Source organism: Anguilla anguilla, chromosome 18 (genome assembly GCF_013347855.1).
Source record: "Anguilla anguilla isolate fAngAng1 chromosome 18, fAngAng1.pri, whole genome shotgun sequence".
In the NCBI taxonomy this organism is placed as follows: Eukaryota; Metazoa; Chordata; class Actinopteri; order Anguilliformes; family Anguillidae; genus Anguilla; species Anguilla anguilla.
Genome location: NC_049218.1, coordinates 10,099,424 through 10,111,788, shown reverse-complemented (window position 1 = coordinate 10,111,788; position 12,365 = coordinate 10,099,424). Strand labels below are relative to the sequence as shown.

At 44.0% G+C, this 12,365-nt stretch overlaps 1 protein-coding gene across 1 annotated transcript in view; it reads left to right on the top strand.

The window, feature by feature from the left end:
* Positions 1-12,365, top strand: part of mertka (c-mer proto-oncogene tyrosine kinase a) — a 39,204-nt gene that overhangs the window by 22,113 nt on the left and 4,726 nt on the right. Inside the window, exons 17-24 of the mRNA XM_035400926.1 lie at positions 3,130-3,216; positions 3,594-3,709; positions 4,102-4,285; positions 5,449-5,594; positions 8,129-8,264; positions 9,627-9,777; positions 11,688-11,776; positions 12,093-12,188. Coding sequence (XP_035256817.1) covers positions 3,130-3,216; positions 3,594-3,709; positions 4,102-4,285; positions 5,449-5,594; positions 8,129-8,264; positions 9,627-9,777; positions 11,688-11,776; positions 12,093-12,188 — 1,005 coding nt within the window. The remainder of the gene's footprint in view (positions 1-3,129; positions 3,217-3,593; positions 3,710-4,101; positions 4,286-5,448; positions 5,595-8,128; positions 8,265-9,626; positions 9,778-11,687; positions 11,777-12,092; positions 12,189-12,365) is intronic.

Sequence of the window (12,365 nt, the reverse complement as noted above, 5' to 3'; positions counted from 1 at the left end):
AAAAACAGGTTCCTACTGAATGCCAAACTGAAGGTATACTTAGTGCCTTGTTACCCCTCTGAAGCACTCACGTCCTTACACGTAAGCCTTTTACCAGCACTTGGAGCAAATATGCATTACTTATTCAAAGAGAAGAGGGGGCAATGGAAGCAGATTATGATGTACATTCTAGGCATTTAGCAGGTCCTCTTATCCCGAGCAACTTACACAGCTTGCATTCTTTGTGAACATAAAATCCATTTGTATAGCTAGATATTTACTGAAGACATTCAGGTTAGGTACCTCACTCAAGGGTGAAACAGCAGCCTGGGAAAGGGAACCCACAACCGCGGAGTTGAAAGGCCAGTGTTGCTATGCTACGCTGCCACCATCGGAATCTTCTAGAAGTTTTCTGAATGCATAGAATGTACAGGAAGCCGAATATTATTGGATCTGGCTGTGATGAGCCAGGCAGCTTGGAAGGAGCCCAAACCCGATAATTACAGACCAGCCGAGCTGCCACAGATGTTCTTCCGTGCGGCACAACCAACTGTGTGCCGCCTGCACGGTTGTCTATTCATTCATGCGTTTAGTGTAGCCTTCCTCCCTCTTTCCTGTTTGTCAGTTTTTTTCCTGTGGTAATGCTCTTAATGGCATTTTTTTTACCTTGTCCGAGACTGCCAAAGAGAGAAACCAAGCTAAAAAATAAAAAAAAGATTCTTTTTGGCAACTTTTTAAAAAGAGGTTCAAGTTGTGATGTACCCTGGAAAATGACATGTTATTCCAGGGTACGCGGCTGGATTGGTTCAGCGCTCCGCCTCTATGCTGATAGGAGGCGTGGCCTCCTGATTTGTTTTCTAACAAGGCCACAATGCTGGAGCGTAAAATAGATGGATTGGTCTGGAGAGAAAACCTTTTCTCGTAAAAACAGTGTGCTATTCAGGGCAATCTCCGCATTCAGGGGGCCACCATTTTGAGCTCCTATTCATGTTGAATGTGTGGGGTTCGTGTTAAATGTGTTTGAACAGCTCAAACCCCAGCACACTTTTAAAAAGCCGTGGTGTAGTTTTTAGGTGTTTCGGTCAATTTTAATTGGGCTAAAAGCAAAAATATGATTCCATGCCAACAGATTAAATGTTTATAGGAACAATAATGTGGATGACAGCACTGAAAGGGAAAGTGAAAGGGAAAAATCATCGCGCAAATGGAGTGTTTCGTCCCAATTCAGTGCTCACTGTGAAGCCACTTCAATAAAGCCTTCATTATGCCTTAGAGACTTTGGCTTATAAGTTGCCTGCGCTGGTATTTGTCTGAGGACGGTAACAAGAGGAGGCCGATATCTGTTGCACGCGATCAAAATAAGTTTTCCAGTAATTGGGCTGAGAGATGTCGGGCTCTGTGACCGTTTCTGAATTTCAAACGGGGGATAATGTAAATAAATAGCCCAAAATGGACAATGTGAGACTGTTTTGTTGGCCCGTGCGGTTGGCGTCGCAGCCCAGAGGAAGCTGAAAGCCGGGTACTGTGGGGCAGTAGGGAGGCGGGGGGAAACGGGGGGCACGGTCTGCCGCGAAACACGCGTCACGTTCCTCTCCGTCACCATTTCGGTAAATGTCGGTTGCCTAGGCCTGCTTCAGAAACAGTGAGCACGCAACAAACACATCATTTTTTTAAGCAAGTGTGTTGCTTAACCTGGGGGTGCCTCTGCCAGGCCCTGTCGGTACATTTTGGTGAAATTTCTCTGAAACTTAAGGACGTTTTGGTACATTCCAATCCACGTGATGTTACAGCTGGTAATTTTTTCAAAAGCAGTATATTTGGCTAAATGTCAGCTTTGGGTGATGTGTGAGTTCACCTCGTAGCTGAAATAGCACGTGTCTGAGGGCTACTTGGCTATTGTGTTGAATTTTCATGGTGGTGGCAGTGCCTCCTGCAAAATAGATGCAGCATTAGCATGCTGCTGTTATACTACAGGAATGTCAACAACAAGTACAACAGGACAAGGGGGTATGTGAAATGATCACCAGGTAACTTATTAGGGCAGCCCATATGAGGGCTGGATCATCTTGTGCTGATGTCACATCCTGTGCATACAGTGCAGCAACATGTTCTGCCCCCATCTTCAGCAACATGACCTCAGAAGCTCAAAATGTGGGCACCTTCGAGAAGAATGATCAGATCAGTGTTCGGAAGTTATGATTTTGTAGAACTTAACTTAACAGTCCTAGGGGGGTGCTGGGTGGCTCATCATGTACTTGTGCATGGAGGGGCCTTTCAATGTGGTATCAGATTTGTATCAGGCCAGTGCTGACTGTGGCTGGTAGCCCCACAGGGTGAAGCACAGTTGGTTTTAGTGTCACCCATGGATGGAAGCATTGCATTCGGCTGGGATGACGGAGTCTCACCACTCACTAGTGACCCCTTCTGGTCAACTGGCCACCGCTGAGTTTGTCTGTTGGGCTGCATGTTAAGCAGATCCTGTCTGTGCAAGCCCAGCTTGTGGACTGTGGTGTGAAAAGAAGCTGGAGAAGCTGAAGAAAATGGAGGCTATGACGAGCACTGCAGCGTGAACATGGCTGGGCGTTCAACATTGGGTAGAAAAAGAGGGAAAAACATATTTAACAGCCATGGGTCTTTGAATTTCTGAAATAGATTTTCTGTAGAACATTGAGAACATTTTTGTTTTCATAACAAACTGAAAGTCTCATTTTGTTGGTGGTCCAGTGAGGCAGTTTCAAAAAAAGGAAATATCTTATGATTTTCCCACGGCAGTTAATGAAGAAAAAAAACAGAAGTGAAATAATAATTTTATTTATTTTGTCACAAGGTGGAAATTAAAGATAGAAGAGAAACTGTAAACTGGAATTTTGTAATTTGTAGGACCACTTTGCTGACTTGTTGTTTTCAGTGCGGTAATCAGTACAGTAACCAGATCTGTGTTTTGCAAAGTCATTTTGGTACGTTAATTGTTGCTCCCTTTTCACTGTAGATCTGTTTTCGCTGTATTTTAAAGTGTGAGCCATTCTCTTGTCACACTATAATTCTAGCACCCGGCTTTAAATGATCAAGGTCAGTTCTGCTTATTTCTGCCGATCGCATGTTATTTTGTGGGCGTCTCCCCTGATCACATTGTTTTGTGGGCGTGTCCAGGTGTGGACAGCCCCACCCACTTCAGCTGTGAGGCTCGCAATCAGAAGGGCGTCACCACCTCCAGGGAAGCGCGCATCAACGTCAAAGGTAAACCAGATGATGCACACATCGTTTATTTTTCATATACTTTTATATGCTATTTATTTTACATTTATTTATTGAGATCTCGTTTTCTTTCTTTCAATTAAGTCCTAGCAAAGAGATAGGGGTACTAAAACCATGAGTATTAAAACCTAAAAACATGCTATTAAGTTCATACAGATAAGTAGGTTTTTAATACACTGTTGAATGTCTTCAGTATATAGATTATATTCTTTAAACATATAAAATGAAATGAAGTAAAATATAAAATATTAAATAAAATGGAATTTCTTGTGTAAGGTAGTGCCAGGAACCCTGCATGCTGGCTGAGAGAGTTAAAGCACCTGAAATGCATTTCGCGCTGGTGTGTTTTGCATTTACAGAGCTTCCGTCTCCAGTCTCCCAGCTGCTTGTGCAATCCAGGGCCTCCAATAATCTCACCCTGCAGTGGACCCCTGGCCATGATGGATTCTCCCCCCTCACCACCTGCCACGTCATGGTAAACTTTTCTATGATGGATTTAAATAAAGTTATTTCAAGTCAAAGGGCTCCAAAAAGAGTGAGTAACTTGAGCATATATTATTATCCTACTGAAAGAGTTTTCTCTCGGTGGCTGAGTGTATAGAATGATGGCTGTTGTGTGGACAGACATCTTTATTAGTACTATCTTTAATAAGGTTCTTAGGTTAAAGGGATAATTAGCTTTTTGGTGTCTTGATATTTCAGCTTCAGTGTATGTTTTTGATTGATTTGATATGAAAACAAAAACAGTTCTATTTAACATTTAACAGTCCAAAAATGCGAGAGAGTCATGATGTTCTTTAAAATAGAATTGTGTTTTTTTTAAAAACAAGTATGAGTAAGACCAGCCTTTGGGACCCCATGCTGCAGGTGAAGGAGATGGCACCAAGAGAAGGCGAGGCTACGCGTGTCATTCACACCTCGGTCCCGCCCTTCCGATTGGACATCGCAGACCTGCGGGCCATGACCTGGTACAGCATGAGCGTGTCCTGCAGCAACGAGATTGGCCCATCCCCGTACAGCGCCTGGGTGCAGGCCAATACCACAGAAGGAGGTGGGACTTGAGCCGTGAGCTGGCATGTCACTCAGGCTGTTGGGCATCATACTGTAAATGCAGAATGCTGTGTTCGTACTCAGTTCCCTATAATTTAGACTTTGAACCTCAAACCCCTCAATGAGGGGTAAGGCTCCATACACACCCATAATGAGTGGAGCTAGCATATGCTGGTTATCAATGGCACTCTGTGGCAGAACAGTATGATTGGTTCGCATCAGTGTGTTGTCAATGGCACCACCCATTCATGGAGCTCACTGTGTAGTAGCCCTGCAGAAGTCATGTGATGAGACAAAAAACTATCTGGAGAATATCATGTGTGCCAGAATTCTGCCATTGAAACATCTCAGCAATTTTAATTCCCTTTGAAGGATGGCCGGAAAACAAGGCATTTCGGACAGGAATTGGTTCAGTTCTGTGACTGAGAGTTGACATGGAAATGAACTTTGAACTCCCACAGCAAGAACATACATTCTGTATAGACCAGAGCTTAAGGAGTGAACTATGGTCAGTTTCGGTCTTACCTTCGTGTGGGTAAATTTGGGGAGTCCCTTAGGGCCTCCCTGGGGGCATCACATCCTTCTTGTCCCGAGATTCCAAACAGGAAACGGAACTGGCCTCATGGCGAAAGCACGCAGTTTCTCAGGGGTGGGGTCGCTGTGGATTTCCTCTCTGTTCCTAGAGGCCGGGATCGTGAGGGCTATTTTCGGCGTTTGCTGCCAGATACCGTGCTTTAGTGGAAAGGGAGTTTTCCAAAAGCCATTGAAATATCAGCAAAGTTTGTGCATGGTCTCAGCTCTTAACTGAATGGTTTCTGTTTATAGGACATTCATCTACTGATTGTCTTCTGATCATAATGGAAATCTAAACTGTACTGTCTCCCCTGTGCAGGAAGATCAAATGAGATGGAGTGATACTGTAATACAGTGCAATAAGCTCTGGAAATAAAGTAATCTTCAGTGAATACACAGAACACAAGCTGCATGCAGGTTCAGCATAAGTCCCTCTTAAAATGTTTCTGTTTGATCTCTCTCTCTCTCTATATCTATCTCTGTCTCTCCCTGTTTGATCTCTCTCTATCTCTCTCTCTGTCTGTCTCTCTATATCTCTCTCTCCATGTATCTCTATCTTTATCTCTCTATCTCTCTCTATCCCTCTCTCAGTGCCCTCAGTACCCCCCCACAACCTGACTGTTCAGCTGAACGAATCGGTGCTGGTGGTCCGCTGGGATGCCCCCCCTGTGGAGAAGGTGAACGGAATCCTGCAGGGCTATGATGTCATCATTAGCCGGGGGAAACACGTCAGCACAGTGAGTCCAGTGCCACCTGCTTCTCATCCTTCCTGCCTCAGAGCGTTATACATTCATTTACATTTTAGGTGTCTGGCAGATGCTCTTATGCTAAGCCACATACACGGCTCACATTCGTCATTAAACATACAATCCGTCAGGTTAAGTATCTTGCTTAATGGTACATTGGACATGTCCTGCCTAGAAATCAAACCTGTAACCTTTGGCTCACAACCCATTTTCCAGTGGTATGAAAAATATGAAAGGTACATTTACGATTTGTAGGAGCTGAGCACACAAGTTTCTGGTTGCCTCAGGATGCTGTGTAGTAACTGGTCACGGGAAGAACTGAATGTCATGGACCGAGGAACAGCGAGGTCTTCCTCTATTCTTTCGCACAAAACTGAAAGGGCAGTTTCCCCATTTTCCAGCCCTCGACTTATAAACTTTGATCTCCTTTTTTAAAAATGCATCCCATGATTTTGCAATATGCCTGCTCTTTCTTGTAAAGCACATATGTCCTGTAGTACTTCTTCATAGTAATTCACAGTTTTCTCAGTAATGGGTTTTCCAAAGTTGTGTGTCTTATCTGCCGGCATGTCCCTTATCTGAATTGTAGTTTTACGAAGGCTGTGCTATTCACTAGTGGTTATGCATAAGCATTAGCTACAGAGGATTTGAACAGGTGGTGTGTTGTAGCTGGTTCTTGAATCAGTGCGATACGGTATGTTTTTTGCAGCTGTGTGGTTCTGGGAACTGTTATGACTCCCCCGTGTTACTGTTGTTCCCAGAAAACACAGTGGCACATCCAGATGTAATCAGTAATCAGTAAATTATCATAACCTCAATTTCTCGCCAGCCGGCCAACGCGTCCAAGCAGCTCGAGCAGCTCGAGCAGCTCAAGCAGTGTCGGATCAGCCGCTCGGCGACTTGTCCAGGGGCTCAGCAGATAAACCTGAACATCTGCTCTCACCGCGCTTTTTTTCCTCTTTTCTTTAGCAGTTTTGCGAGACTGAGCGCGCCACCTGTAGCTGTCATTCTGAAGCTGCCGCCTCCTCAGGCAGACGACAGCTGGGTCCACGCGCTGCCGTCTGCTCGCTGTGGGGCCGTGCGGGGGGAATGTCAGCGCGGGGGGCACGTCACGATCCGCCCTCATTATTCGGTTCATTTTTAAGCGATAGCGCTTCGGCTGAGTTTGGATATCGGTTTTGGTGTAATGACCGCGACTGGCCGAGCACGGCGAGCGTACGCCCGTCAACGCGCTTCCCTTATCGACTTCCTGGCATTTCTGTGCGTGTCTATGGTGACAGGAAGCTGACGGCGTGAAAAAACAGATCCCCCCCCCCCTTCTCCCACATGCCATGTTGAGTCATGCATGTGACTGAATGGAAATTGAAAACAATGGTTATTATAAACATGCGCTCTGGTCGCTCACATTGTTCCCGTGATTCACACATGGAGCAAAACAGCCGTGTCGGGAAATGATCCGCGCGGTGCAGCCGCGTCGCATGCAGCTGTGCTGGATTCAAACGGCAGTTCCCACTGTTGGCTTTACCTCATTCACGTGAGATATGGTTCAGTTTGATTTCATATGCTGCTCACTGAAGTCCCTCTGATTTGGTTTGTCTTAGATAGAGCATGTGTTAAGCCTGGTCTCTATCATCCCAAGAGCCTTTGCCTCTATCACGTGACCTGGCATTGTATTTTGTACATTACCTGCTGTCTGTGTGAAAAATAAATGAATTCACCACGTTTCAAAATACAAATTCACAGCTGATTTTTAAAGATTCACTCTCAGTAGGGGTTAAGTCGGGTTTATGCTTCTGTGTTGAGTGGGTTTATGCTCTTGCTCTGAGTCTCAAATTCTGGGCCAGTCAGAGAGACTTGCGACCTTTGACCCGTGTTAGACCTGGGCTGTGCTTTCGTACAGACGCGCTGACCGTGACAGCGGGAAGGGAAACCCCACATATGGGACATGCTGTGTTGTGCAACGGGGACCTTTTCCCTGTCACATGCTCCCGCCATCTGTGCCTGTGCACCCATCCAAACACATGGTCCAGTTCCCCATTCCTCCATGCCAAGTGCTGCTCTAGCAGTCAGCACGCAGCTCTGCAGCCCTGGGCTGCATTCGCTCTGCGTTACGCTCAGAACTCTGTGCTCTGCCAGTATTCAGCAATCCTGCACTCTGTCCTCCAACCCATCAACACCCAGATTTTTTCCCAGAGATTTCTTACATCTGTAGTCATCCAAAAAATATTCGCAGATGGAAAAAGAGTGGCAGAGACTTCGGCAACTTTAATTGCCCGCGGGCTTAAATGAGTTAACCCAGAACCTTGATCCAGCGACACACCTGTGGTGCGGGGTCTTTAAAATGCACCGCGACTGCTCCGTTCCGTTTGAAATTCTCTTAATATGCAGAGCTCTGCTTCTTCTGTTTTTTCTGCAGAACTTAAAAGTAAAAGTGTAAGCTTAAAAACCCTAATGATTAGAAATGAAAGTGTGAGGTGAACCTGCTGTTTTCTTTCCTCCCCTCTCCCCGTTCTGGTCTGTTGTAGATTCGCAGTGACACAAACGTGGCCTACATCACGGTACAGGAGTTCAACGCTACGTACGCGGTCCAGGTGGCGGCCCGCACTCAGAAGGGCCAAGGGGCGCTCAGCCTGCCCGTGGCCTATTTTGTACCTGAGGCCGGTGCGTACTCCTTCAGCAGCTCACACTCTGAAGTCTCAGCCCTCCCCCTTTTATAGGAACCCAAAATCCCATACCTGCTTAAAAGGGACCTGTATGCGCACCCTAATTTTTCATCATCAGATGGTTTTAGTATTATTATCTTCTATGCTAATGATCATATAAGATAATGATACATAAATCATCTGATGATTAAAAATTCTGATGATTATTATTGTTCTGAATTGGTGAGGCCCTTTCAGTCATTTGGGTAATTAGGCCTTATCATCTTTATTAAATGAGATGGGCTGCTGTGCAGAGAAGTCTGTCTGTCTGATTAGACCTCATTGCTGTCTAGAGAAGTTATTTAACTGAAGTATAAAACAAGGTTTCCAAATTCCAAACTTAAGTTTTACTTGTGTAAATTATTTTGTATCTCTCGGGTATGTCTCTTGTCAAGATGTTTTCACTTGAAAATGTTCACAGCTGCTTTATCCAGATTCAGCAGCCATTTTCCTTGATTAAAAATGTTCTATCATAGCTTAGTAATTCATTTCCTCTTGTACCCAGGTTTTGGTTAGTCTGCACAAGATACATATATTAATTATGGCAGGACTTGGGGCATTTAGTTTTGTTTTTATGTGAATAATGAAGAGTGGATAACCCTTGCTCTTAACAGTTAAATACCTCAGGAAATGGACAGGAAGAGTTTTTTATAATGAACTCCAGGGAAAGTGTCAGGCCAACGGCCTTCACCATGATTATTAATTCATCTTATCATATCTGCCAAGTCCTGCCAGATCTGTTTCCTGGGTTTAATTAGTTGAAGAACTGAAAAGAAAGGGTTTTTGCAAAAGTCACATGTGGGAATGTCAGCCATTAAGTAAGTTAACTGCTAATGTCATTGTAGTAGACCCATCTGATGAAGTGTTAAACAGAACTGTTGTGCAGTGCATTTACCAAATATGTTTCACAAATAGACGCACTATGTGCATATAAATGTGAACAAAAAGGAATCCTTTAAATTGGACCTTAGGTATAAAACATGGTTACCACTGGAGCATTAACTACACAGAGTAGCACAATTCATCCAAAAAAAGTCTTCTAAACAGTTTAGTAAAATAAATGTAAGGAGAAATTACCTACAGTGGCTAAAAATACCTGCTCTTGCATTTTAAAGGCTTTTATATCTAGTGGAAGTTTATGTTCTACATTTATTATACATTTCTGATAAGCACATTGAGCAAAAATATATTAAAAAGTACTAAACAAATACAGATTGTTATTGTAAAAAAAAATGTGCTTGTTTATGGAACAGTTAAATGCATGAGTGAAAAGTGATTAAAAGGTTTCAGAGAGATGTCTCACTCAGCACTTCTGTTTCAGACCTGGCCCTGTCCCCGTCCTCCAGCCCCGACACCAGGGACTCTGACTCCATGTATGTTGTGCTGGGGGTGGTGTGCGGTTTCTGTCTGCTTCTGCTTGCCCTGTGGGGAGCCATGTGTGTGCGTGCCAGGGTCCTGGAGACGCGCTTTGGGTGAGTGAGGGACCGCCCCCTCGTCGCCCCTCCCAACCTTTTGCACTCCTGCTGAAATTATAAAAAAATGATGAGCTTTTTCTGCACTGTGGCTGCTGTTCTTTATCTGTGGACCTAACTTTGACACACATAACACACAAACCTTCAGTAATATATTTATCAACAAGTTTTCTCTGGAATGCATGCTGGGATAGCTTATCTGTCTTCCCTTCCGTAATAAATCACTTCGGCAAATGTCTTAAAACTACTGCTCCACTAAACATCTGCTGATCTCCTCAGGAATATCCTTCATCGGATTTAACTTTTTTTCCTGGCCCTATGAACCTGTTCTTGGACTACTACCATATTTCTAGGTGGTTAGTAACATATATGATGCATGTATATACGTATGTATTCTTGCATTTGGGTAAAAAATGTCATAAGCCCTAGGGCAGAATCTCAATAACAACAGACCTGTATCTGCTGGTGACTCAGCACCAGCTGTGAAAATGGAGGGATGCTAGCCTATCCCAGAAAAGCATCTGGCCTCCAGGCAGGAAGTACACATTTGTAAAAATCATCTTTGGCGTGATTGCCCCAGGAAATTAGTTTATTGCTAATTTAAAAAAAACAAGGTCAACCACAGCTACAGAACTAGGTTATCACCAAACAATTCAGCAAAACACGGTACAATTCACAGTGTTGTGAGTCCTGTTATGGCCATGAGTAGACATGGACTTGGAGCTTCGGCATTTTAAATAGCTAAGTTCTAGGATGGCCGAACTCGTGACAGGGGGTGGTACTAACATTGGTACTGTGACTTAAAGCCAGATGTTGTTTAACACAACAAACATACATTTTGCTCCACCAATTTCTTAGACCTAAGCTGCTTCTAAGGCTGCATTTGAAAATCAGATGCTTTTGATTTTTGATAAATAACAGAATTTAAATCTAAATATTTCACATATATGCTGTGTGATTTGTGCTAGTATTTTGAAATTTTGAAATTTGTTGTGCATATTGACTGCACAGTGTTTTTTTCCATAATGTTTTTGAAATACAGTCCAAGTAATAGCTACTCATGTTGGTTGTGGGTGCAGTAATCCAACCAGGCAGCTACCAAACAGCTTCAGTACCAGTTAGATAGTCGTTTTTCCTCGCATCTCTAAGGAGAAAACAAAGTGATGATGGGTATGAAGGATAGCATATAGCCATGTTCCATGTGAGCCCCCGTCATTTCCACCAGAAGCAACAGCGGAGGTTGAGGCACAGGATACAGTTGCTGCTTGGAGTTCCCTTCTCCTGTTTCCGCATTTCGTCGTCTGCTTCCTCAATAGAGGCCCACATCTCCGGCTTAGAGGGAGTGAAATTACTCCACGCATCCGGACGCTTTGTCAATAAAGGGGCGCACCGAGCACCCCTCCCTCCATTGCTACTTGCAGCTGGAGATGAGGGCGACACCGAAATGCCCCCCCCCCCCCCACTGCCATGTTGATTTGGGATTTGCTAGACACACTGACTCACTCTTGCTCGTCAGGAAACTGATGAGAGAGACCGTTTGAGTCACCGTATTCCAAGGAGCAGGTCCAGTGCTGTAACTCTCCATGGCAGGAAAACGTCCTGATCGTAGAACTTCCTCTTGGCACTTAGCACACTATGACCCAACAGGAAGAGGTTAAAGGTCAAGGGACTGCCATGACAGTTTCTCTCCAGCCAGCAATGACGATGCTGTCTCTCTCAGTTCACTTAAATTCACTATGCTTTGTTGGCATGAAATAAATAAAATAAATACTGCCAACTGTGACATGGATATTGTCTACTGTATAAATTTGAACTAATGAACATTAGTCTTTCTCTCTCTGTATCTATTTCTCTCCTTTTGTAATGTTCAGAAATGTCTCACCAGCATTTCTCACTGGCTCCATCTACAGGCAGGTGTTTGGAAGTGGAGAGCACATTAACCCTGTTGTCGAGTACAAAGCTCAGAGGTCCTACAACCGATCTGCTATTGAAGTCACACGTATGTACCATCAAACATCAACCTTCTTTGGATGCCAATACATCACGTCATACATTGCCTTTGATACTGCATTTTTCCAAAAGGAAAATATACATTTTTTGTGAAAATGATGCTTGATGGGTCTTAGGAGGTTTATTAATTTAATTCTTCTCCAGCTAAAACCAAAGATTAATCTGATGTTTGCAAGGACACTATTGGCCTGACTGAGAAGAGGACAGAGGTGTAATGATAATGTAGCATATCAGGAAGTGTTCAGATCTGTTACAGAAAGTCATATGTTTGATTAGTAATGTCTGCTCTTGTGCTTTCCTGACAGTTGCTAATCTGGGAGTTAGCGCAGAGCTTCAGGCCAAGCTTCAGGATGTGATGGTTGTCAGGTCTCTGCTGTCCATTGGGAAGGTCCTGGGGGAAGGTGAGATGCTGTGGCATATTCCTGTTGCATAGTATCAGCGATGGCCAAAAAACCATGTACATCTTCAAACAATGAAATTCTCAGAAAGGAAAAAGGGTGTATTTTTTAAATATATGGCAGCACTTATTTCTGGTTTTGGAACAAGAGTGAACCCCTTGTCTCCATGTTTTTCCCTCT